The sequence below is a fragment of the Gallinula chloropus genome (assembly GCF_964237585.1).
Source record: "Gallinula chloropus genome assembly, contig: HAP1_SCAFFOLD_615, whole genome shotgun sequence".
NCBI lineage: Eukaryota > Metazoa > Chordata > Aves > Gruiformes > Rallidae > Gallinula > Gallinula chloropus.
The window spans coordinates 1-22,738 of NW_028168314.1; the positions used below are offsets into that span (position 1 = coordinate 1).

General features: G+C 62.8%; 3 protein-coding genes across 3 annotated transcripts; 1 reads left to right on the plus strand and 2 right to left on the minus strand.

Moving 5' to 3' along the window:
• Positions 1-98: 98 nt before the first annotated feature.
• Positions 99-5,611, minus strand: LOC311204318 (uncharacterized protein; the record flags this gene model as incomplete). The annotated part of the gene is made up of 5 exons (XM_084280764.1): positions 99-253; positions 2,697-2,764; positions 3,873-3,986; positions 5,163-5,210; positions 5,510-5,611. Coding segments are annotated over 5 exons (487 nt in total), but the record flags the coding sequence as incomplete, so codon positions are not given.
• A 336-nt stretch (positions 5,612-5,947) lies between these two features.
• On the plus strand, positions 5,948-9,692 carry DMAC2 (distal membrane arm assembly component 2; the record flags this gene model as incomplete). Its single annotated transcript, XM_084280765.1, has 6 exons — positions 5,948-6,004; positions 6,498-6,664; positions 6,756-6,836; positions 6,921-7,054; positions 8,731-8,893; positions 8,975-9,692. The coding sequence occupies 6 exons, from the start codon at positions 5,948-5,950 to the stop codon at positions 9,132-9,134; spliced, it is 762 nt and encodes a 253-aa protein (XP_084136891.1). The 3' UTR covers positions 9,135-9,692.
• A 1,690-nt stretch (positions 9,693-11,382) lies between these two features.
• BCKDHA (branched chain keto acid dehydrogenase E1 subunit alpha) lies at positions 11,383-22,233 on the minus strand. The gene is made up of 9 exons (XM_084280763.1): positions 22,140-22,233; positions 19,602-19,760; positions 17,641-17,727; positions 17,442-17,550; positions 17,144-17,305; positions 16,821-17,027; positions 16,582-16,723; positions 14,372-14,543; positions 11,383-11,605 (listed from the first exon to the last, which is right to left on the minus strand). Exons 1-9 carry the CDS (start codon positions 22,215-22,217, stop codon positions 11,435-11,437), a joined length of 1,287 nt encoding a protein of 428 aa, XP_084136889.1. The 5' UTR covers positions 22,218-22,233; the 3' UTR covers positions 11,383-11,434.
• Positions 22,234-22,738: the final 505 nt, after the last annotated feature.

Genomic DNA, 22,738 nt, shown 5'->3' on the forward strand with positions numbered 1-22,738 from the left:
CCCCTGCCATGAGACCCTCCGGGGACCCCCCTGGTTGAGGGGGTCCCCTATGGGGGTGTGTAGCCCCCCCATACCCCCCCTGACCCCCCCTGGGGTACCGGGGGGGCGGTGCCGCTCCTTGGCCGCCATGAAGCGCCGCAGGTGCCGCTGGTGGGCGCGGCTGCGGCCTCGTTCTCGGGCATCGGCCTCGTTCTGAGCCGCCATCGTGGCCGCCGCCGCCCGACGCTCAGCGCGTCGCGCCTGTGCCAGTGCCCTGGGGGGGGGTATGGGGGGGTTATAGGGGGGCTAAGGGGAGTTTGGGGGGGTTATGGGGGGATTTGGAGGGGTTATGGGGGGCTAAGGGGGTGTTATGGGGGTCTAAGGGGTGTTTGGAGGTGTTATAGGGGGGTTATGGGGGGATTTAGGGGGGTTATGGAAGGTTAAGGGGGTGTTATGGGGGGTTATGGGGGGATTTAGGGGGGTTAAGGGGGTGTCATGGGGGTCTAAGGGGGGTTTGGAGGTGTTATAGGGGGTTTATGGGGGGATTTAGGGGGGATAAGGGGGTGTCATGGGGGTCTAAGGGGGGTTTGGAGGTGTTATGGGGGGGTTATGGGGGTATTTGGGGGGGTTATGTGGGGCTAAGGGGGGTTTGGAGGTGTTATTGGGGGATTTAGGGGGGTTATGGGAGGTTAAGGGGGTGTTATGGGGGGGTTATGGGGGGGCTAAGGGGGGTTTGGAGGTGTTATGGGGGGGTTATGGGGGGATTTAGGGGGGTTATGGGGGGCTAAGGGGGGTTTGGAGGTGTTATGGGGGGGTTATGGGGGGATTTAGGGGGGTTATGGGGGGCTAAGGGGGGTTTGGAGGTGTTATGGGGGGATTTAGGGGGGTTATGGGAGGTTAAGGGGGTGTTATGGGGGGGTTATGGGGGGCTAAGGGGGTGTTATGGGGGGATTTAGGGGGGTTAAGGGGGTGTCATGGGGGTCTAAGGGGGGTTTGGAGGTGTTATAGGGGGTTTATGGGGGGATTTAGGGGGGTTAAGGGGGTGTCATGGGGGTGTAAGGGGGGTTTGGAGGTGTTATAGGGGGTTTATGGGGGGATTTAGGGGGGTTATGGGGGGCTAAGGGGGATTTGGAGGTGTTATTGGGGGATTTAGGGGGGTTATGGGAGGTTAAGGGGGTGTTATGGGGGGGTTATGGGGGGCTAAGGGGGTGTTATGGGGCTCTAAGGGGGGTTTGGAGGTGTTATAGGGGTGTTATGGGGGGATTTAGGGGGGTTAAGGGCGTGTTATGGGGGTCTAAGGGGGGTTTGGAGGTGTTATAGGGGGATTTAGGGGGGTTATGGGAGGTTAAGGGGGTGTTATGGGGGGGTTATGGGGGCTAAGAGGGTGTTATGGGGGGGTTATGGGGGGCTAAGGGGGGTTTGGAGGTGTTATAGGGGTGTTATGGGGGGATTTAGGGGGGTTATGGGGGGCTAAGGGGGGGTTGGGGAGGTTATGGGAGGCTAAGGGGGTGTTATGGGGGGTTATGGGCGTCTAAGGGGGGTTTGGAGGTGTTATAGGGGGGTTATGGGGGGATTTAGGGGGGTTATGGGAGGTTAAGGAGGTGTTATGGGGGGGTTATGGGGGGCTAAGGGGGTGTTATGGGGGGCTATGGGGGGATTTAGGGGGGTTAAGGGGGTGTTATGGGGGTCTAAGGGGGGTTTGGAGGTGTTATGGGGGGTTATGGGGGGATTTAGGGGGGTTATGGGGGGCTAAGGGGGATTTGGAGGTGTTATTGGGGGATTTAGGGGGGTTATGGGAGGTTAAGGGGGTGTTATGGGGGGGTTATGGGGGGCTAAGGGGGTGTTATGGGGCTCTAAGGGGGGTTTGGAGGTGTTATGGGGGGTTATGGGGGGATTTAGGGGGGTTAACGGGGTGTCATGGGGGTCTAAGGGGGGTTTGGAGGTGTTATGGGGGTATTATAGGGGTATTTGGGGGTGTTATGGGGGTCTAAGGGGGGTTTGGAGGTGTTATAGGGGGATTTAGGGGGGTTATGGGAGGTTAAGGGGGTGTTATGGGGGGTTATGGGGGGCTAAGGGGGGTTTGGAGGTGTTATAGGGGTGTTATGGGGGGATTTAGGGGGGTTATGGGGGGCTAAGGGGGGGTTGGGGAGGTTATGGGAGGCTAAGGGGGTGTTATGGGGGGTTATGGGGGTCTAAGGGGGGTTTGGAGGTGTTATAGGGGGGTTATGGGGGGATTTAGGGGGGTTATGGGAGGTTAAGGAGGTGTTATGGGGGGTTATGGGGGGCTAAGGGGGTGTTATGGGGGGTTATGGGGGGATTTAGGGGGGTTAAGGGGGTGTTATGGGGGTCTAAGGGGGGTTTGGGGGCATTATGGGGGTATTATGGGGGGATTTTGGGGGGATTATGGGGGGCTAAGGGGGGTTTGGAGATGTTATGGGGGGATTTAGGGGGGTTAAGGGAGGTTAAGGGGGTGTTATGGGGGGTTATGGGGGCTAAGGGGGTGTTATGGGGGGGTTATGGGGGGATTTGGGGGGGGTTAGGGGGCTAAGGGGACTTTGGGGGTGTTATGGGGGGATTTAGGGGGGTTAAGGGGGTGTTATGGGGGTCTAAGGGGGGGTTGGAGGTGTTATGGGGGGTTAGGGGGGGTCTGGGGGTGTTACAGGGGGGCTCTGGGGCGTTAGGGGGGCTCTGGGGGTCTCCGTGGGGCTGGTCCCAACCTGTGGTCGTGGGCGGCCGCCGTCTGCGCCAGGACGGCCTCGATCTGGCGCTGGGTGTCGGCCAGTTCCTGCGGCCAATCAGGGGGCGGGGTTGTACCGCGGGATCCCGGGCCCGGCCAATCAGGTGCCTCCATCCCACCAGGGATCCCCCTCCCAGCCAATCAGGTGCCTCCATCCCACCCAGGGATCCCCTCCCAGCCAATCAGCTTCCTCCATCCCACCAGGGATCCCCCTCCCAGCCAATCAGCTTCCTCCATCCCACCAGGGAACCCCCTTCCAGCCAATCAGGTGCCTCCATCCCACCCAGGGATCCCCCTCCCAGCCAATCAGGTGCCTCCATCCCACCCCTGATCCCCCTCCCAGCCAATCAGCTTCCTCCATCCCACCAGGGATCCCCTCCCAGCCAATCAGGTGCCTCCATCCCACCAGGGATCCCCCTCCCAGCCAATCAGCTTCCTCCATCCCACCCCTGATCCCCCTCTCAGCCAATCAGCTTCCTCCATCCCACCCAGCGATCCCCCTCCCAGCCAATCAGCTTCCTCCATCCCACCAGGGATCCCCCTCCCAGCCAATCAGGTCCCTCCATCCCACTGGGGATCCCCCTCCCAGCCAATCAGCTTCCTCCATCCCACCGGGGATCCCCCTCCCAGCCAATCAGGTGCCTCCATCCCACCGGGGATCCCCCTCCCAGCCAATCAGGTGCCTCCATCCTACCCAGGGGTCCCCTTCCCAGCCAATCAGGTGCCTCCATCCCACCAGGGATCCCCCTCCCAGCCAATCAGCTTCCTCCATCCCACCAGGGATCCCCTTCCCAGCCAATCAGCTTCCTCCATCCCACCCAGGGATCCCATTCCCAGCCAATCAGCTTCCTCCATCCCAACCAGGGATCCCCCTCCCAGCCAATCAGGTGCCTCCGTTCCACCCAGGGATCCCCCTCCCAGCCAATCAGGTTGCTCCATCGCACCCAGGGATCCCCCTCCCAGCCAATCAGGTGCCTCCATCCCTCTGGGGATACCCCTCCCAGCCAATCAGGTGCCTCCATCCCACCAGGGATCCCCTTCCCAACCAATCAGGTGCCTCCATCCCACCCAGGGATCCCCCTCCCAGCCAATCAGGTGCCTCCATCCCACCAGGGACCCCCTGCCAGCCCCCCCAGCCCCCCGGCCGCCCCCTCACGCGGTGCCGCTGCCTCAGGACCCTCCTCAGCCGCTGCCGCTCCCCCCGCAGCCGCTCCAGGTCCCGGCGCAGGTGGGTGGTCAGCACCAGCCGCCCCCCCAGCACGGCCTGAGCCTGCAGCACCCACAGCTGGGACCCCCCACCCAGGGACCCCAGACCCCACCCACAGACCTGGGACCCCCACCCAGGGACCCCAGACCCCACCTACAGACCATGGGACCCCCACCCAGGGACCCTAGACCCCACCCACAGTGCTGGGACCCCCACCCAGGGACCCCAGACCCCACCCACAGACCTGGGACCCCCCACCCAGGGACCTCAAACCCCACCCACAGACCCGGGACCCCCACCCAGGGACCCCAGACCCCACCCACAGACCCGGGACCCCCACCCAGGGACCCCAGACCCCGCCCACAGACCCGGGACCCCCCACCCAGGGACCTCAAACCCCACCCACAGACCCGGGACCCCCACCCAGGGACCCCAGACCCCGCCCACAGAGCTGGGACCCCCACCCAGGGACCCCAGACCCCACCCACTGACCTGGGAACCCCACCCAGGGACACAGGAGCCCCCCACCCAACCTGGGACCCCCACCCAGGGACACAGGAAACCCACCCAACCTGGGACCCCCCCATTCAGGGACGGGGGATCCCCCCCCACCCACAGACCTGGGACCCCCACCCAGGGACGGGGGATTCCCCCCCACCCACAGACCTGGGACCTCCCCACCCAGGGATAGGGAATCCCCCCCCACCCACAGACCTGGGACCCCCCCCCAGGGACCCCAGACCCCACCCACTGACCTGGGACCCCCACCCAGGGACAGGGGATCCCCCCACCCACAGACTTGGGACCCTCCCCCAGGGACCCCAGACCCCACCCACTGACCTTGGACCCCCCACCCAGGGACCCCAGACCCCACCCACAGACCTGGGACCCCCACCCAGGGACACAGGAAACCCACCCAACCTGGGACCCCCCCACCCAAGCACAGGGGATCCCCCCCACCCACAGACCTGGGACCCCCACCCAGACACAGGTGATTCCCCCACCCACAGACATGGGACTCCCACCCAGGGACCCCAGACCCCACCCACAGGCCTGGGACCACCCACCCAGCATCAAAAGACCCCCACCCACACACCCCACCCCCAGGCCTGGGACTCCCCCCGCCCAGGGACACGGGACCCCCACCCCCAACACACCCCACCCCCCATGAACCCAGCGCCCCCCCCCACCCACCCACCCACCCAGGGACCCCCCCCACCCCCGGTGCCGCTCACCCACCCGCTCCAGCTGATCCTCCAGCACCCCGCGCCGGGCCGCGTCCCCCATCTGAGGGTTGGGGGGGGGGGTGGGAAGTGTCACCCACCGGTGGGAGCCGGGGGACCCCCCACCCAAAACACCCCCCACCCAAAACACCCCCCCTCCCCCCCCCCCGCCTCCCAGGACCCCCCCAAATCCCCCCCCTCCCCCCAGCGGGTACCTCGGCCCCTCCGCCGCTCGGGCTGGTGCTGGGTGGGGCGGGGGGCTGCGTGTTTTGGGGGGGACACAGACCCCCGCCCGCCCCCCCCCCCCTCCCCTCTCCTCCCCCAGGGCCCCCCCCGAGCTCGCTCAGCGCGGCGGCCGGTCACGTGACGCACGCCGGCGCGTTGCCATGGCGCCGCCACCAGGGTGGGCGGGGCCTCGGCTGTACCACGTGACTCTTCGCCGCGGGTAAAGGGGGCGGGGCGCATGCGCAGTGACCAGCGGCGCGGGGCTGCTGCGTTGTCTTGGCAACGGCGCTGTCGACGCGTTTCCTCCCAGCCAATGAGAGGCCGGCGGAGATCAATACGCCCGCCCCCCTCACCCCCAACTGACCAATAGAAAGGCGGAACGGAGTTGGGGGCACCTCATGTACAGGCGGGGGGAATCCCGGGCCCCCCCCGGGGATTCCCAGCCCCCCACCCCCCACCTCAGAGCCCCCCCCGAGCTCTCAGAGCCCTTCCGGGCCCCTCAAGCCCCTCAGCAGCCCCCCGGAGCCCCTCCCGGGAACGCAGGAGGCTGTTGCCACGCCCGTGCCTCGGTCGCGCATGCGCTCTGCGCTGGGCCGCTCACGTGACCTGCCCAAGATGGCGGCGCTGCGGGCGGTAGGGGACGCGCGCCGTCGCCATGGAGATGCGCTGCGGGGGGCAGGGGGGGGACACACGCGATACGGGGACACCGGGACCCCCCCCAAAAAGGCCTCTACGGCGACCGGGGACCTTCCCCAAGTGGGGAAGCGGAGGGCGTGGCTTTGGGGGACCCCCGAGGCCTAGAGCGGGGCCTGAGGCCTGCGCGCCCCACCCGCTCTACGGGAGGGAGGGAGGGAGGGAGGGAGGGAGGGAGGGAAGGGGGGGGGGGTGTGTCCCCTTCCCAGCCCCCTCCCCAGGGAGCGGGGCCTGGGGGCGGCGGGGCACCAGCTCCCCCAGAGCGCCCAGGGTGTCCCCCTCTCTGAGGGGCAGCTCTTTGCCCCCCCCTTAAGCCTCCCTCCCCTTAACCCCCCCCCTTAAATCTCTACGGGTCCCCCCTGCTGGGAGCGGGGAGGGTTTGGGGGGTTTCAACCCGAAGCTGAGGCAGCCCCACTCCCCACCCCTCCTGCAGGTCTTGGGGTGCCGGGGAGCACCCCCCCTGCTCCCCAGGCCCGGGCTGAGCCGGGGGGCGTCAGGGGGGCGGCTGCTGCGGGACTTGGGCCGCTGGTTCAACGAGGCGGAGACGGCGGCGTCCTGGGGCGAGCGGCTGCGGCGGCTGCGGCTGCGGAGGAAGAGCGCGTACGTGGGGGTCCCTGGCTGTTTGGGGGGGGGAAATGGAGGGTGGGGGGGTTGCTGTGTCATTGTCTGTCTGTCTGTCTGTCCCCTCCAGGTACTACAGGTCCCTCCAGGAAACCTACGGCGTCGACGTGGCGGCCGCTGTCTTCACCCTGTCCTGCGGCGGGGCGGTCAGGTGAGCCCCTGCCCTGCTTTGGGGGGTGTCCCCCAGCTCCCTATGTGGGACCCCCTCATTTTCACACCCCCTTTTCCCCCTCAGATTTGAGGGGGATGAGACCTGGATCCGTCCGGACGCTCCGTGGCGCCCGGAGCACCTTTGTCTCGATGCCACCCCCGTGGCTGCCCTGGACCTCAGCGGCACCGCGCTCGACTACGAGGGCTTGGACAACCTGGGTGAGGCTTGAGAACCCCACCTGGCCCTTGTGCAAGGCCTGGGACACAACCCCCCACCACCTCCTCATCTCTAAACTGGGGAGAACTGGAGTTGATGGGTGGAGCATCCAGTGGATAAGAAGGCGGGTGACAGACCGTAGCCAACGGGTGGTGGTCAGTGGGTCTGTGTCCAGGGGGAGACCAGTGGGGTCCCCCAGGGGTCTGTCTTGGGACTGGTGCCCTTGAACATCCCATGGGTGATGGAATTGGGTGCACCCTCAGCAGGTTTGGGGGTGACACCAAGCTGAGGGGTGTGGGTGACACCCCAGAAGGAAAGGAGCCGTCCAGGGGGATCCTGACGGGCTGGAAAGGTGGGGGAACCTGATGAGGTTCAACATTGGGAAGTGTCAGGTGCTGCTCTTGGGCTGGAGGGATCCCAGACACGGATACAACTGGGAGAGGAGCTGCTGGGGAGCAGCCCTGAGGAGAAGGAATTGGGGATTGGGGTGGATGAGGAACTGAACATGAGCAGCTCTGGCAGCTGGGAAGGGTGATGGGATCCTGGGCTCCATCAGCAGAGGGGAGGCAGCAGGGACAGGGAGGGGATTGTCCCTCTCTGCTCTGCTCCCAGCTGGAGTCCTGTGGCCAGAGCTGGGGCCCCAGGACAAGGAAGATGTGGGGCTGGTGGAGAGGGGTCAGAGGAGGGACAGGGAGATGCTCAGAGGGCTGGAGCAGCTCCCCTAGGGAGAGAGGCTGAGAGAGCTGGGCTGGGTCAGCCTGGAGAAGAGAAGGTTTTGGGGGGACCTCACTGCAGCCCCCCAGTCCCTGAAGGGACCCCAGGAACAGGAGGGGAATGGGCTTGTTAAAGGGTGGATAATGGCAGGACAAGGGGGATGGGGTGAAGCTGGAGGAGGGAAGGGGGAGAGGAGAGATTGGGGGGAAGTTCTTTCCAGAGAGAGTGGTGAGGGGCTGGAAGGGGCTGCCCAGAGAGGGGGTGGGTGCCCCATCCCTGGGGGTGTTCCAGGCCAGGTTGGAAGGGGCCCTGGGCAACCTTGTGTAGCTCCAGGCCTGGAGGTTGGTGTCCCTGCCTGTGGCAGGGGGTTGGAGCTCTGGGACCCTTGGGGGGTCCCTCCCAACCCTGTCAGGGGGGTTGGAGCTCTGGGACCCTTGGGAGGTCCCTCCCAACCCAACCCTGTCAGGGGGGTTGGAGCTCTGAGACCCTTGGGGGGTCCCTCCCAACCCAACCCTGGCAGGGGGCTTGGAGCTCTGTGACCCTTGGGGGGTCCCTCCTAACCCAACCCTGGCAGGGGGGTTGGAGCTCTGGGACCCTTGGGGGGTCCCTCCCAACCCTGGCAGGGGGGTTGGAGCTCTGGGACCCTCGGGGGGTCCCTCCCAACCCTGGCAGGGGGGTTGGAGCTCTGGGACCCTTGGGGGGTCCCTCCCAACCCTGGCAGGGGGGTTGGAGCTCTGGGACCCTTGGGGGGTCCCTCCCAACCCTGGCAGGGGGGTTGGAGCTCTGGGACCCTTGGGGGGTCCCTCCCAACCCTGGCAGGGGGGTTGGAGCTCTGGGACCCTTGGGGAGCCCCTCCTAACCCAACCCAGAGCCCAGTCTGTGATTCTATGATTCCATAACCCCCCCAAAACCCCCCTTCCCACCCTCCTTTCCCTCCCTCCCCCTTCCCCTTGCCCCTCCCCAGTGCCCCTGACCCGGCTGCGGCAGCTGGACCTGAGCTGCTGCCCCCAGCTCGACGACTGGGCGCTGGGGCGGCTCCACGTCTTCCGCCACTGCCTGTGGCACCTGTCGCTCGCCCGCTGTCCCCGCGTCACCGAGAGGGGCTTGGCCACCCTCCACCACCTCCAGTAAGTGAAAAGGGGACCCCCCACCCCTCTCTTTTCCCCCCCACCCCCCTTCCAACATCCCCCTCACCCAGCGTCCCCCAGGGAGCTGCGGCGCCTGGACGTGGCCGGGCTGCGCGTTCCCAGCGCGGGGCTGATCCGGATCCTGCTGGAAGAGGAGCTGCCCAACTGCCAGGTGCTGGGCGTGGAGCTTGGGGACGACGTGGGGACGACGATGGGGGGCGAGGGGCCCCCCCCTGCTTGAGGATGGTGGGATTTTGTTGGGGGTCTGGGGGTGGAACTGGGCTCAAAGACCTGGTGGTTTCACATCCCCTCCTGCCTGGATCTGGGATTTCTCTGCGGCTTGACATGGGGGTCCCTGTTTCCCCCCCACCCCAAGAACCCCCCCCTTGGCTCTGGGGGTCTCCAGCGGCCACCCTCCACCACCTCCAGTAAGTGAAAAGGGGACCCCCCACCCCCCTTTTCCCCCCACCCCTTCCAACATCCCCCTCACCCAGCGTCCCCCAGGGAGCTGCGGCGCCTGGACGTGGCCGGGCTGCGCGTTCCCAGCGCGGGGCTGATCCGGATCCTGCTGGAAGAGGAGCTGCCCAACTGCCAGGTGCTGGGCGTGGAGCTTGGGGACGACGTGGGGACGACGATGGGGGGCGAGGGGCCCCCCCCTGCTTGAGGATGGTGGGATTTTTTTGGGGTCTGGGGGTGGAACTGGGTTCAAAGACCTGGTGGTTTCACATCCCCTCCTGCCTGGATCTGGGATTTCTCTGCGGCTTGACATGGGGGTCCCTGTTTCCCCCCCACCCCAAGAACCCCCCCCCTTGGCTCTGGGGGTCTCCAGCGCTTTGGGATCCCACCATGGGACCCAGGGAAGGGCCGGCTAAGCCCCCCCCAAAGGCTTTAATCCCAAAGGGGATAATCCCCCTCCCCAAGGGGTTTCATTTCCCCAAAAGGGTTTAATCCCCCTCCCCAAGGGGGTTAATTTCCCCCCCAAGGGGGTTAATTCTCTCCCCAAAGGGGTTTAATCCCCCCCAAAGGGTTTAATCCCCCTCCCCAAGGGGTTTAATCCTCCCCCCAAGGGGTTTAATCCATCCCCAGGGGTTCACTCCCCCTCCCCAGGGGCTCACTCCCCCTCCCCAGGGGTTGTTCCCCCCTCCCCAGGGGCTCATTCCCCCCTCCCCAGGGGCTCATTCCCCCCTCCCCAAGGGTTCTTGGCCCCTCCCCAGGGGTTCTTGGCCCCTCCCCAGGGGTTGTTCCCCCCTCCCCAGTGGTTCTTGCCCCCTCCCCAGGGGCTCATGCCCCCCCAGGGGTAGTTCCCCCCTCCCCAGGGGTTCTTGCCCCCTCCCCAGGGGTTCTTGCCCCTCCCCAGGGGTTCTTCCCCCCTCCCCAGGGGTTCTTGCCCCCTCCCCAGGGGCTCATTCCCCTCCCCGTGGGCTCATTCCCCCTCCCCAGGGGCTCATTCCCCCTCCCCAGGGTTCACTCCCCCTCCCCAGGGTTCACTCCCCCTCCCCAGGGTTCATTCCCCCTCCCCAGGGTTCACTCCCCCTCCCCAGGGGCTCATTCCCCCCTCCCCAGGGGCTCATTCCCCCCTCCCCAGGGGCTCATTCCCCTCTCCCCAGGGGTTCTTGCCCCCTCCCCAGGGAGTCATCCCCCCTCCCCAGGGCTCATTTCCCCCTCCCCAGGGCTCGTTCCCCCCTCCCCAGCTCCGCTCCCTCTCCCCAGGGGTCGTTCCCCCCCAGGGGTTGTTCCCCCCTCCCCAGGGCTCATTTCCCCCTCCCCAGGGCTCATTCCCCCCTCCCCAGCTCCACTCCCTCTCCCCAGGGGTTGTTCCCCCCTCCCCAGGGGCTCATTCCCCCTCCCCAGGGGTTGTTCCCCCCTCCCCAGGGTTCATTCTCCCCCAGGGCTCATTCCCCCTCCCCAGCTCCGCTCCCTCTCCCCAGGGGTCGTTCCCCCCTCCCCAGGGGTCATTCCCCCCTCCCCAGCTCCGCTCCCTCTCCCCAGGGGTCGTTCCCCCCCAGGGGTTGTTCCCCCCTCCCCAGGGCTCATTTCCCCCTCCCCAGGGCTCATTCCCCCCTCCCCAGCTCCACTCCCTCTCCCCAGGGGTTGTTCCCCCCTCCCCAGGGGCTCATTCCCCCTCCCCAGGGGTTGTTCCCCCCTCCCCAGGGTTCATTCTCCCCCAGGGCTCATTCCCCCTCCCCAGCTCCGCTCCCTCTCCCCAGGGGTCGTTCCCCCCTCCCCAGGGGTCATTCCCCCCTCCCCAGCTCCGCTCCCTCTCCCCAGGGGTCGTTCCCCCCTCCCCAGGGCTCATTCCCCCTCCCCAGCTCCGCTCCCTCTCCCCAGGGGTTGTTCCCCCCTCCCCAGGGGTCATTCCCCCCTCCCCAGCTCCGCTCCCTCTCCCCAGGGGTCGTTCCCCCCCAGGGGTTGTTCCCCCCTCCCCAGGGCCGTTCCCCCCTCCCCAGCTCCGCTCCCTCTCCCCATCACCCGGCACCATCACCCCCCCATCATTCCTCAGTGTGGGGGTTTTATTTTGGGGAGGGGGTTCCCCGTCCCCCCTCACTTCTCGAAGTGCTCCAGGGGGTAGTGCTCCCCGTAGTGCTGCAGGTGCCGCTCCAGCGCCGCGCGCTGCCGCCGCAGGTGAGGCGGCATCTCCTGGTACACGTCGGAGAAGAGGAGCTGCGGGCTGGGCTTGGGCTTCCTCTCGGCTTCCTCGAAGGCCTCCATCACCTGCGGGACAGCCGCGGCTCCGCTCGGCCCCCTTCGCCCCCAGAGCCCTCACCGGGACCCCCACGGTGTCGCCATCTTGTGTGTGGGACCCCCAGTGCTGCCATCTTGTGTGAGGGGACCCCCTGGTGTCGCCATCTTGTGTGAGGGACCCCCACGTGTCGCCATCTTGTGTGAGGGACCCCCCAGTGTCGCCATCTTGTGTGAGGGACCCCCCAGTGTCGCCATCTTGTGTGAGGGACCCCCAGTGCCGCCATCTTGTGTGAGGGGATTGTGTGAGGGGACCCCCTTGGTGTCGCCATCTTGTGTGAGGGGCCCCCAGTGTCGCCATCTTGTGTGAGGGGCTCCCCCTGGTGTCGCCATCTTGTGTGAGGGGACCCCCTGGCACTACCATCCTGTGTGAGGGACCCCCAGTGTCACCATCTTGTGTGAGGGACCCCCTGGCACCACCATCTTGTGTGAGGGGATTGTGTGAGGGGCCCCCTGGTGTCGCCATCTTGTGTGTGGGGACCCCCTTGGTGTCACCATCTTGTGTGAGGGGCCCCCAGTGTCGCCATCTTGTGTGAGGGGCCCCCCTGGCACCACCATCTTGTGTGAGGGGATTGTGTGAGGGACCCCCTGGTGTCGCCATCTTGTGTGTGGGACCCCCAGTGTTGCCATCTTGTGTGAGGGGCCCCCAGTGTCACCATCTTGTGTGAGGGGAACCCCCCCAGTGTCACTGTCTTGTGTGAAGGGACCCCCAGTGTCACCATCTTGTGTGAGGGGAACCCCTGGGACCACCATCTTGTGTGAGGGACCCCCAGTGCCGCCATCTTGTGTGAGGGGCCCCCAGTGTCACCATCTTGCCTGAGGGGACCCCCTGGTGTTGCCATCTTGTGTGAGGGATCCCCTGGTACCACCATCTTGTGTGAGGGATCCCCTGGTACCACCATCTTGTGTGAGGGGACCCCTTGGCACCACCATCTTGTGTGAGGGGCCCCCAGTGCCGCCATCTTGTGTGAGGGACCCCCTGGTGTTGCCATCTTGTGTGAGGGGAACCCCCCCAGTGTCACTATCTTGTGTGAGGGGACCCCCTGGCACCACCATCTTGTGTGCGGGGCCCCCAGTGTCACCATCTTGTGTGAGGGACCCCCTGGTTCCACCATCTTGTGTGAGGGGACCCCTGGTGTCGGCATCTTGTGTGAGGTACCCCCCAGTGTCGCCATCTTGTGTGAGGGGACCCTCTGGCACCACCATCTTGCCTGAGGGACCCCCTGGTGTTGCCATCTTGTGTGAGGGACCCCGTGGCCCCACCATCTTGTGTGAGGGACCCCCAGTGCCACCATCTTGTGTTAGGGACCCCCCAGTGTCACCATCTTGTGTGAGGGACCCCCAGTGCTGCCATCTTGTGTGAGGGCCCCCCCCGGCACCACCATCTTGTGTGAGGGGCCCCCAGTGTCGCCATCTTGTGTGAGGGGCCCCCAGTGTCGCCATCTTGTGTGAGGGGCCCCCTGGCACTACCATCCTGTGTAAGTGGACCCCTGGCACCACCATCTTGTGTGAGGGACCCCCTGGCACCTCCATCTTGTGTGAGGGACCCCCAGTGTTGCCGTCTTGTGTGAGGGGACCCCTGGCACCACCATCCTGTGTGAGGGACCCCCAGTGTTGCCGTCTTGTGTGAGGGGACCCCTGGCACCACCATCTTGTGTGAGTGGACCCCTGGCACCACCATCTTGTGTGAGGGACCCCCTGGCACCTCCATCTTGTGTGAGGGACCCCCAGTGTCGCCATCTTGTGTGAGGGGCTCCCCCTGGTGTCGCCATCTTGTGTGAGGGACCCCCTGGTGTTGCCATCTTGTGTGAGGGACCCCCTGGTGTTGCCATCTTGTGTGAGGGACCCCCTGGTGTCGCCATCTTGTGTGAGAGACCCCTGGCACCACCATCTTGTGTGAGGGACCCCCTGGCACCATCATCTTGTGTGAGGGACCCCCAGTGTCACCATCTTGTGTGAGGGGCCCCCAGTGTTGCCATCTTGTGTGAGGGGCCCCCAGTGTCGCCATCTTGTGTGAGGGGCCCCCAGTGTCGCCATCTTGTGTGAGGGGAACCCCCTGGTGTCGCCATCTTGTGTGAGGGGCCCCCAGTGTCACCATCTTGTGTGAGGGGAACCCCCTGGTGTCGCCATCTTGTGTGAGGGACCCCCAGTGTCACCATCTTGTGTGAGGGGACCCCCCTGGCATCGCAATCTTGTGTGAGGGACCCCCTGGCACCGCCATTTTGTGTGAGGGACCCCCTGGTGTCGCCATCTTGTGTGAGGGGCTCCCCCTGGTGTCGCCATCTTGTGTGAGGGACCCCTGGCACCACCATCTTGTGTGAGGGACCCCCTGGCACCATCATCTTGTGTGAGGGACCCCCAGTGTCACCATCTTGTGTGAGGGACCCCCTGGGACCACCATCTTGTGTGAGGGGCTCCCAGTGTTGCCAGCTTGTGTGAGGGGCCCCCAGTGTCGCCATCTTGTGTGAGGGGAACCCCCTGGTGTCGCCATCTTGTGTGAGGGACCCCCCAGTGTCGCCATCTTGTGTGAGGGGCCCCCCTGGCACCACCATCTTGTGTGAGAGGATTGTGTGAGGTGCTCCCCTTGGTGTCACCATCTTGTGTGAGGGGACCCCCGGGCACCACCATCTTGTGTGAGGGGATTGTGTGAGGGGACCCCAGGGTGTCGCCATCTTGTGTGAGGGGATCCTCTGGTGTCGCCATCTTGTGTGAGGGGCCCCCCTGGCATGGCGGCCTTACCATCTTGCGTGAGGCCTTGCGCCAGGCCTTCTCCTGCTCCTCGTCCCACCAGGAGCGCGCCAGCATGTAGTGCCTGAGGCGGGAGATGGGGTGATCCTGCTTGTCCCAGTAGTTCACCTCGTCCACGGATCGGTACGCGGAGCTGTCGTCGCTGGTGCTGTGGTGGCCGATCCTGCGCCGGGGGTTAATTAACAGCGGTTAATTACAGCCTGAAACGGGGCACTGGCCATCCTCAGAGTGCTTAAATTAAGAGAAATGCTGGGAAAAGGGGGAAAACAGTGAATAAGAAGGGAATTTGGGGGGAAAAATGGCTACAAATGAAATAAAATGGGTAAATAATCAGAGAAATTAAAGAAAAAAGGGAAAAAAGGGAAATTCCAAATAATAATAATAGAAATTTTTAAAAATATCTTTAAAAGGGGGAAGTTTGAAATAAAAATTTTAAAAATTACCCTGAAAAGGGTGAAATTCTAAATAATAGAAATAAAAAAACTAAAAAAAGGGAAATTTAAATAATAGAATTTTTTTTAAATCTAAAAAAAGGGGGAAATTCTAAATATAGAAATTAAAAAACCTGAAAATGGGAAAAATTAGATGTAATAATAGACATTAAAAACTCCTAAAAAGGGAAATTGTAAATAATAATAGAAATTCAATGTAAAAAGCTCTGAAAAGGGAAAATTCTAAACAATAATGGCAATTTTTAAAATCACTGAAAAAAGGGAGAAAACTATAAATGATCGTTATTATACTAAATTATATTAACCTAAAAAAGGCAGAAATGATAAATAATAGAAGTTTTCAAAAATACTATAAAAAGGGGAAAAATCAAAGAAACTTAAAAAAAAACTAAAAAGGGGGAAGTTTAAATAATAGAGATTTAAAAAAAGACTAGAAAGGGGAAATCCTAAATACAGAAGTAAACTGAAAAAAGAAATGAAAAAATCTAAAAGGGAAAATTCTAAATAATAATGGAAATTAAATGTTAAAAGGTCTGAAAAAGGGGAATTCTAAATAATAGAAATAAGAAGCTCTCTAAAAAAGGGGAAAATTCTAAATAATGATAGAAATTTAAATAAAAACCTGAAAAGGTTGAAATTCTAAATAATAACAATAGTAATTAAGAAAAAATCTCCTAAAAAGGGGGAAAATTCTAAATAATAATAGAATTTTAAAAAACCACTTTGAGAAAAGGGAGGAATTGTAAATAATGATAGAAATTAAATTCTAAAATATTTTAAAAGGTTGGAAATTCTCAATAACAACAGAAATTAAGGAAAAAACTTCCCCAAAAAAGGGGAAAAATTGTAAATAATTGAATTTTTTTAAAAAAAAGTCCTAAAAATGGGGGAAAATTCTAAATAATGATAGAAATTTAAATAAAAACCTAAAAAGGGTGAAATTCTAAATAATAACAATAGTAATTAAGAAAAAATCTCCTAAAAAGGGGGAAAATTCTAAATAATAATTTAAATAAAAACCTAAAAAGGGTGAAATTCTAAATAATAACAATAGTAATTAATAAAAAAATCTTCTAAAAATGGGGAAAATTCTAAATAATAATAGAATTTAAAAAAAACACTTTGAGAAAAGGGAGGAATTGTAAATAACAATAGAAATTAAATTCTAAAATATTTTCAAAGGGTGAAAATTCTAAATAACAAGAGAAATTAAGGAAAAAACTTCCCCAAAAAAGGGGAAAAATTGTAAATAATTGAAATTTTTTTAAAAAAAGTCCTAAAAAGGGGGGAAAATTCTAAATAATGATAGAAATTTAAATAAAAACCTAAAAAGGGTGAAATTCTAAATAATAACAATAATAATTAAGAAAAAATCTCCTAAAAAGGGGGAAAATTCTAAATAGAAATTTAAATAAAAACCTAAAAAGGGTGAAATTCTAAATAATAACAATAGTAATTAAGAAAAAAATCTTCTAAAAATGGGGAAAATTCTAAATAATAATAGAATTTTAAAAACCACTTTGAGAAAAGGGAGGAATTGTAAATAACAATAGAAATTAAATTCTAAAATATTTTCAAAGGGTGAAAATTCTCAATAACAAGAGAAATTAAGGAAAAAACTTCCCCAAAAAAGGAGAAAAATTGTAAATAATTGAAATTTTTTTTTAAAAAGTCCTAAAAATGGGGGAAAATTCCAAATCTCCATGGGAATTCCAACCCCAATCAGTCTCATCCCCCCCTCGTCGGTACCGGTACGTCATGGCCTCGATGAGGAAGGGCTGGTTCTCCGCCACGGCGCGGCGCCGCGCTTCCTTGGTGGCGTTATAGACGGCGAAGACGTCGTTACCGTCCACCCGGATCGACATCAACCCGTAGCCGGGACCTCTGGCCGCTGTGGGGGGTGATAACTGGGGGTTAATACCTCCCCTAAAACCCAACCACCCCCCCCCAGACCCCCTCCCCAGACCCCCATCCCGAATGCGGCCTACCGATGCCGTCGCCGCGGTACTGCTCGGAGGTGGGGGTGGAGATGGCGTACCCGTTGTTCCGGCAGAAGAAGACGATGGGACACTCGAGGGTGGCGGCGAAATTAAAACCCGCGTGGGCGTCGCCCTCGCTGGCCGCCCCCTCCCCAAAATAACAGATCACCGCCCGGTTGGCGTCGGCGCGTTTGATGGCGTAAGCGGCGCCCACGGCTGCGGCCAAGGGAGGAGGAGGAGGAGGGGGATGAGGATGATCGAGGGCATGGTGGGGGGGGAATTTAGGGGGGGTGGGATGTGGGGGGACACACACACACACACGTATGTGGCACCTTGGGGGATCTGGGTGGCGAGGGGGGAGGAGATGGTGACGAAGTTGCGCTCGCGGCAGCCATAGTGGACGGGCATTTGGCGCCCTTTGCCGGGGTCGCTGGTGTTGCCGTAACACTGCGCCATGAAGAGGTCCAGCGGGTAACCGCGGTACATCAGCACACCTTGAGGGGAGGGGGGAGGGGAACAGAGCTGAAATTGGGGGTGGGGGTGGGGGTGGGGGGGTATCCCCCCTAAAACCCCCCCCACCCTCCCAAACCCTGTATCCTGCCCCCCCCCCCCCACCCCGGCCGCCATTACCCGCTTCCCGGTACTGCCCGAACACCAAGTCGGCGTCGTCCAGCGCGGCCGCGCTGCCCACGTGCGTCCCCTCCTCCCCGTAGTTGGTCATGTAGAAGGAAATACGGCCCTGGGGGGGGGTGCAGAGGGGGGATGTGGGGGTGTCCTGGCTGGGATTTGGGGTGTAGGGGGGGTGTAGGGGGTGTGGGGGGTCCCGAACCTGCCGCTGTGACTCGTAGAGGATGCGGTCCATGGTGTTGAGCAGCGTCATCGTCCTGTAGAGCTTCAGCACCAGCTCCTGCGGCAGCTGCGGGAGGGGGGCGGGTTGTGGGGGGTCCCCCTGCACCCCCCGAACACGCGGGGACCGTGGGTGCCCCATAGAGGGGTGGGAGGGGGACAGATGTTCTGTGTTCATGACGTCATACCCCCCCACGTTACGCGTTCATGACGTCATACCCCCCACGTTACGTGTTCATGATGTCACACCCCCAGGTGTTCCACACCCATGACGTCACACCCCCCACATGTGACACATGTAACGTCCGTGACATCATTCTCACACGCGTTACACGTCAGTGACATCACGGCCCTTGGTGTTCCACACCCATGACGTCACACCCCCCACGTGTGACGTCCATGACGTCATTCTCACACGCGTTACACGTCAGTGACATCACGGCCCTTGGTGTTCCACACCCATGACGTCACACCCCCCACATGTGACATCCATGACGTCATTCTCACACGCGTTACATGTCAGTGACATCACGGCCCCAAGTGTTCCACACCCATGACGTCACACCCCCCACATGTGACACATGTGACATCCATGACGTCATTCTCACACGCGTTACACGTCCGTGACGTCACCCCCCCATGCGTTCCACACCCATGACGTCACACCCCCAGGTGTTCCACGTTCGTGACATCACCCCACACCCCATTATGCATTCGTGACGTCACACCCCCAAGTATTCCACGTCCATGACATCGTTCCCCAGGCGTTCCACACCTGTGACGTCACACCCTCCACATTCCGTGTTCATGACATCACACTCCCAACATGTTCCATGTCCATGAAGTTACCCCCCCCATGTTCCGCATCCATGACGTCACCCCCCCACGTTACACATCCATGACGTCACACCCCAGGCATTCTACACCCATGACATCACCCCCCCTTCAAAATTCATGACGTCACACCCCCACACGTTACACATCCATGACGTCACCCCCCCATGTTCCACATCCACGTCACCCCTCCCACTACACATCCATGACGTCACCCCCCACCACGTTCCACATCCGTGACATCACGCCCCCCCCACATCCATGACGTCACCCCCCATACATCATCCATTCCTGACATCACCCCCCCCACGTTCTACATCCATGACGTCACACCCCTACATGTTCCACATCCATGACGTCACCCCCCCACTACACATCCATGACGTCACCCCCCCATGTTCCACATCCATGACGTCACCCCCCCATGTTCCACATCCATGACGTCACCCCCCCATGTTCCACATCCACGACGTCACCCCCCCATGTTCCACATCCATGACGTCACACCCCCTTCAAAATCCATGACGTCACACCCCCCCCACGTTCCACATCCATGACGTCACCCCCCCATGTTCCACATCCATGACGTCACACCCCCTTCAAAATCCATGACGTCACACCCTCCCCACGTTCCACATCCACGACGTCACCCCCCCCACTACACATCCATGACGTCACACCCCAGGCATTCCACATCCATGACGTCACACCCCCTTCAAAATCCATGACGTCACACCCCCATGTTCCACATCCATGACGTCACACCCCCACATGTTACACATCCATGACGTCACGCCCCCCACATGTTCCACATCCATGACATCACCCCCCCACTACACATCCATGACGTCACACCCCAGGCATTCCACATCCACGACGTCACCCCCCATACATCATCCATTCCTGACATCACCCCCCGCCATGTTCCACATCCACGACGTCACCCCCCCACCATGTTCCACATCCATGACGTCACCCCCCCATGTTCCACATCCATGACGTCACACCCCCACGTTCCACATCCACGACGTCACCCCCCATACATCATCCATTCCTGACATCACCCCCCCCACACACACATCCCACCCCCATGACGCCCCCTCCCCAAACCTGGGGGTCGCCGTCGCGGCTGACGATGTGGCCCTGGCGGTCCATGACGCGGTACACGGGGATGCCCGAGATGACGTTGGGCTGGATGAACTCCAGCCGGTCCGCGAACTCGGCCGAGGCGCCGGGGAACTGCGGCTTCTCCTCGGGCGACGGGAACTCCTGCGCGGCCCCGCGGGGCGTCAGACGGGGGGGTGGGGGTGGGGGGGGTTCCCTCCTGAAAACACCCCCCCTAAAACCCCCCTAAACCCCCCCAACACCCCCCTAAAGGAGCCCCAGGCGCCGCCTCCCGTCACACCCCCTGCGCGGCCAATGGGCGGGGAGGGAGGGGGGGGGACACGGGGATTGGGGGGGAAAGGGGGATTGGGGGGGGACATGGGGATTGGGGGGGACACGGGGATTGGGGGGGACACGGGGATTGGGGGGACAGGGGGATTGGGGGGACAGGGGGATTGGGGGGGGACATGGGGATTGGGGGGGACATGGGGATTGGGGGGGGACATGGGGATTGGGGGGGGACACGGGGATTGGGGGGGACACGGGAGTTGGGGGGACAGGGGGATTGGGGGGGGACACGGGGATTGGGGGGGACACGGGAGTTGGGGGGACAGGGGGATTGGGGGGGGACATGGGGATTGGGGGGGACATGGGGATTGGGGGGGGACATGGGGATTGGGGGGACACGGGGATTGGGGGGGACACGGGGATTGGGGGGACAGGGGGATTGGGGGGACAGGGGGATTGGGGGGGGACAGAGGGATTGGGGGGGACACGGGGACAGGGGGGACACGGGGACGGGGGACACACAGGGATTGGGGGGGACACGGGGATTGGGGTGACAGGGGGATTGGGGGGGACATGGGGAGTTGGGGGGGACACAGGGACAGGGGGACACGGGGATTTGGGGGACACGGGGATTGGGGGGGACATGGGGAGTTGGGGGGACAGGGGGATTGGGGGGGACATGGGGAGTTGGGGGGGACACAGGGACAGGGGGACACGGGGATTTGGGGGGGACATGGGGAGTTAGGGGGATTGGGGGGGACACAGGGATTGGGGGGGACATGGGGATTGGGGGGGACACGGGGATTGGGGGGGGACAGGGGGGTTGGGGGGAACATGGGGATTGGGGGGGACATGGGGAGTTGGGGGGACACAGGGATTGGGGGGGACACGGGGATTGGGGGGGGACATGGGGATTGGGGGGGGACACAGGGACAGGGGGGATACGTGAGGATGGGGGACCCGGGGAACAGAGGGTGGGAAGTTGGGGGGACATGGGGATGGGATGGGGGGGGACACAGGGACGGGGGGACACAGGGATGGGGGGACACGGGGACGGGGGGACACGGGGTTGGGGGGACACGGGGATGGGGGGACACGGGGTTGGGGGGACACGGGGATGGGGGGGACACGGGGACGGGGACACAGGGACGGGGGAGAAAACAGGGACGGGGGGGACACGGGGCCGGGGGGACCCAGGGATGGGGGGGACAGGGACGGGGGGACCCGGGGATGGGGGGACCCGGGGATGGGGGGGACACGGGGATGGGGGGACACGGGGACGGGGGGACACGGGGACGGGGGGGACACGGGGATGGGGGGACCCGGGGATGCGGGGGACACGGGGATGGGGGGGACACGGGGACGGGGGGACAGGGGGATGGGGGGGACATGGGGACGGGGGGGACACAGGGTTGGGGGACACAGGGACGGGGGGGACACGGGGACGGGGGTACAGGGGGATGGGGGGGGACACGGGGACGGGGGAACACAGGGACGTGGGGGACAGGGGGATGGGGGGGACAGGGATGGGGGGACACGGGGACGGGGGGGACACGGGGACGGGGGGGACACAGGGATGGGGGGACACAGGGACGGGGGGACACGGGGACGGGGGGGACACGGGGACGGGGGGGACACGGGGACGGGGGGGGACACGGGGACGGGGGGACACGGGGATGGGGGGACCCGGGGACGGGGGGGGACAGGGACGGGGGGGACCCGGGGACGGGGGGACACGGGGATGGGGGGACCCGGGGACGGGGGGAGCCGGGGACGGGGGGACACAGGGATGGGGGGACACGGGGACGGGGGGGAGACGGGGACGGGGGGGACACGGGGATGGGGGGGACAGGGGGACGGGGGGACACGGGGATGGGGGGGACAGGGGGACGGGGGGGACACGGGGACGGGGGGGACACGGGGATGGGGGGGACACGGGGATTGGGGGGGACACGGGGATGGGGGGGACACGGGGATGGGGGGGACACAGGGATGGGGGGACCCGGGGACGGGGGGACACAGGGACGGGGGGAGACAGGGACGGGGGGACTCAGGGACGGGGGGGACACGGGGATGGGGGGACCCGGGGACGGGGGGGACACGGGGATGGGGGGACACGGGGATGGGGGACCCGGGGAACAGGGGGCGGGAAGTTGGGGGGGGGGGGGCCCTGTGGGGGTCCCGTGGCCGGGCAGGGGGAGGGGGGCCGGTGCCGGGGCGGGGCGGGCCGGTGCTCTGTCCCCCCCCGGGACTCACGGCCGTGCTGAGGCGCCGGGCCGGGCCGCAGCCCGGGAGCCGCGGGAGCCGGGACAGCAGCGCCCGGAGAGCCGCCATGGCTGCGGGGGCGGGGCCTGCGCGGGGGGCGGGGCCTGCGCGGGGGGCGGGGCCTGCGCGGGGGGCGGGGCCTGAGGAGGCTGAGCGGAGCCCTGGGGGTGATTGGCAGGAGCTGAGAGGGTGGGCGGGACCTTGAGGGGTGTGTGTGGTGGAGTCCTGCGCTGATTGGCTGGAGCCGGGGGCGGTGGGCGAGGCCTGTGGGGGATGAGGGGGCGGCCCCCGATGATTGACGGGCGTGGGGAGGGTGGGCGGGACCTTGGTGGGGGAGTGTGTGTGAGTCCTGAGCTGATTGGCTGGAGCCGGGGCGGTGGGCGGGGCCTGTGGGTAGGGTTTGCCATGGGGGCGTGGCCAGCTGAGGGGGCGTGGCCAAGGGGGGGCGTGGCCGGACGCCGCGCGGGAGCCGACGGGCCGGGGCCACGATGGCGGCGGCGGGAGGCGGCTGCTGCCTGCGGCCCTTCTCCTGCGAGCAGGGGCTGCTCTCCCGGCCCGACGGCTCGGCCGCCTTCCTGCAGGGTACGCCG

Excerpts from the sequence above, each read along its gene's own strand:
- BCKDHA (XM_084280763.1), bottom strand. The coding sequence starts at position 22,217 with ATGGCGGCTCTCCGGGCGCTGCTGTCCCGGCTCCCGCGGCTCCCGGGC. Across the intron at positions 17,551-17,640 it reads TCTACGAGTCACAGCGGCAG|GGCCGTATTTCCTTCTACAT; the intron begins GTTCGGGACCCC and ends ACCCCCCCCCAG. Across the intron at positions 16,724-16,820 it reads GTACCGCGGCGACGGCATCG|CGGCCAGAGGTCCCGGCTAC; the intron begins GTAGGCCGCATT and ends CACCCCCCACAG.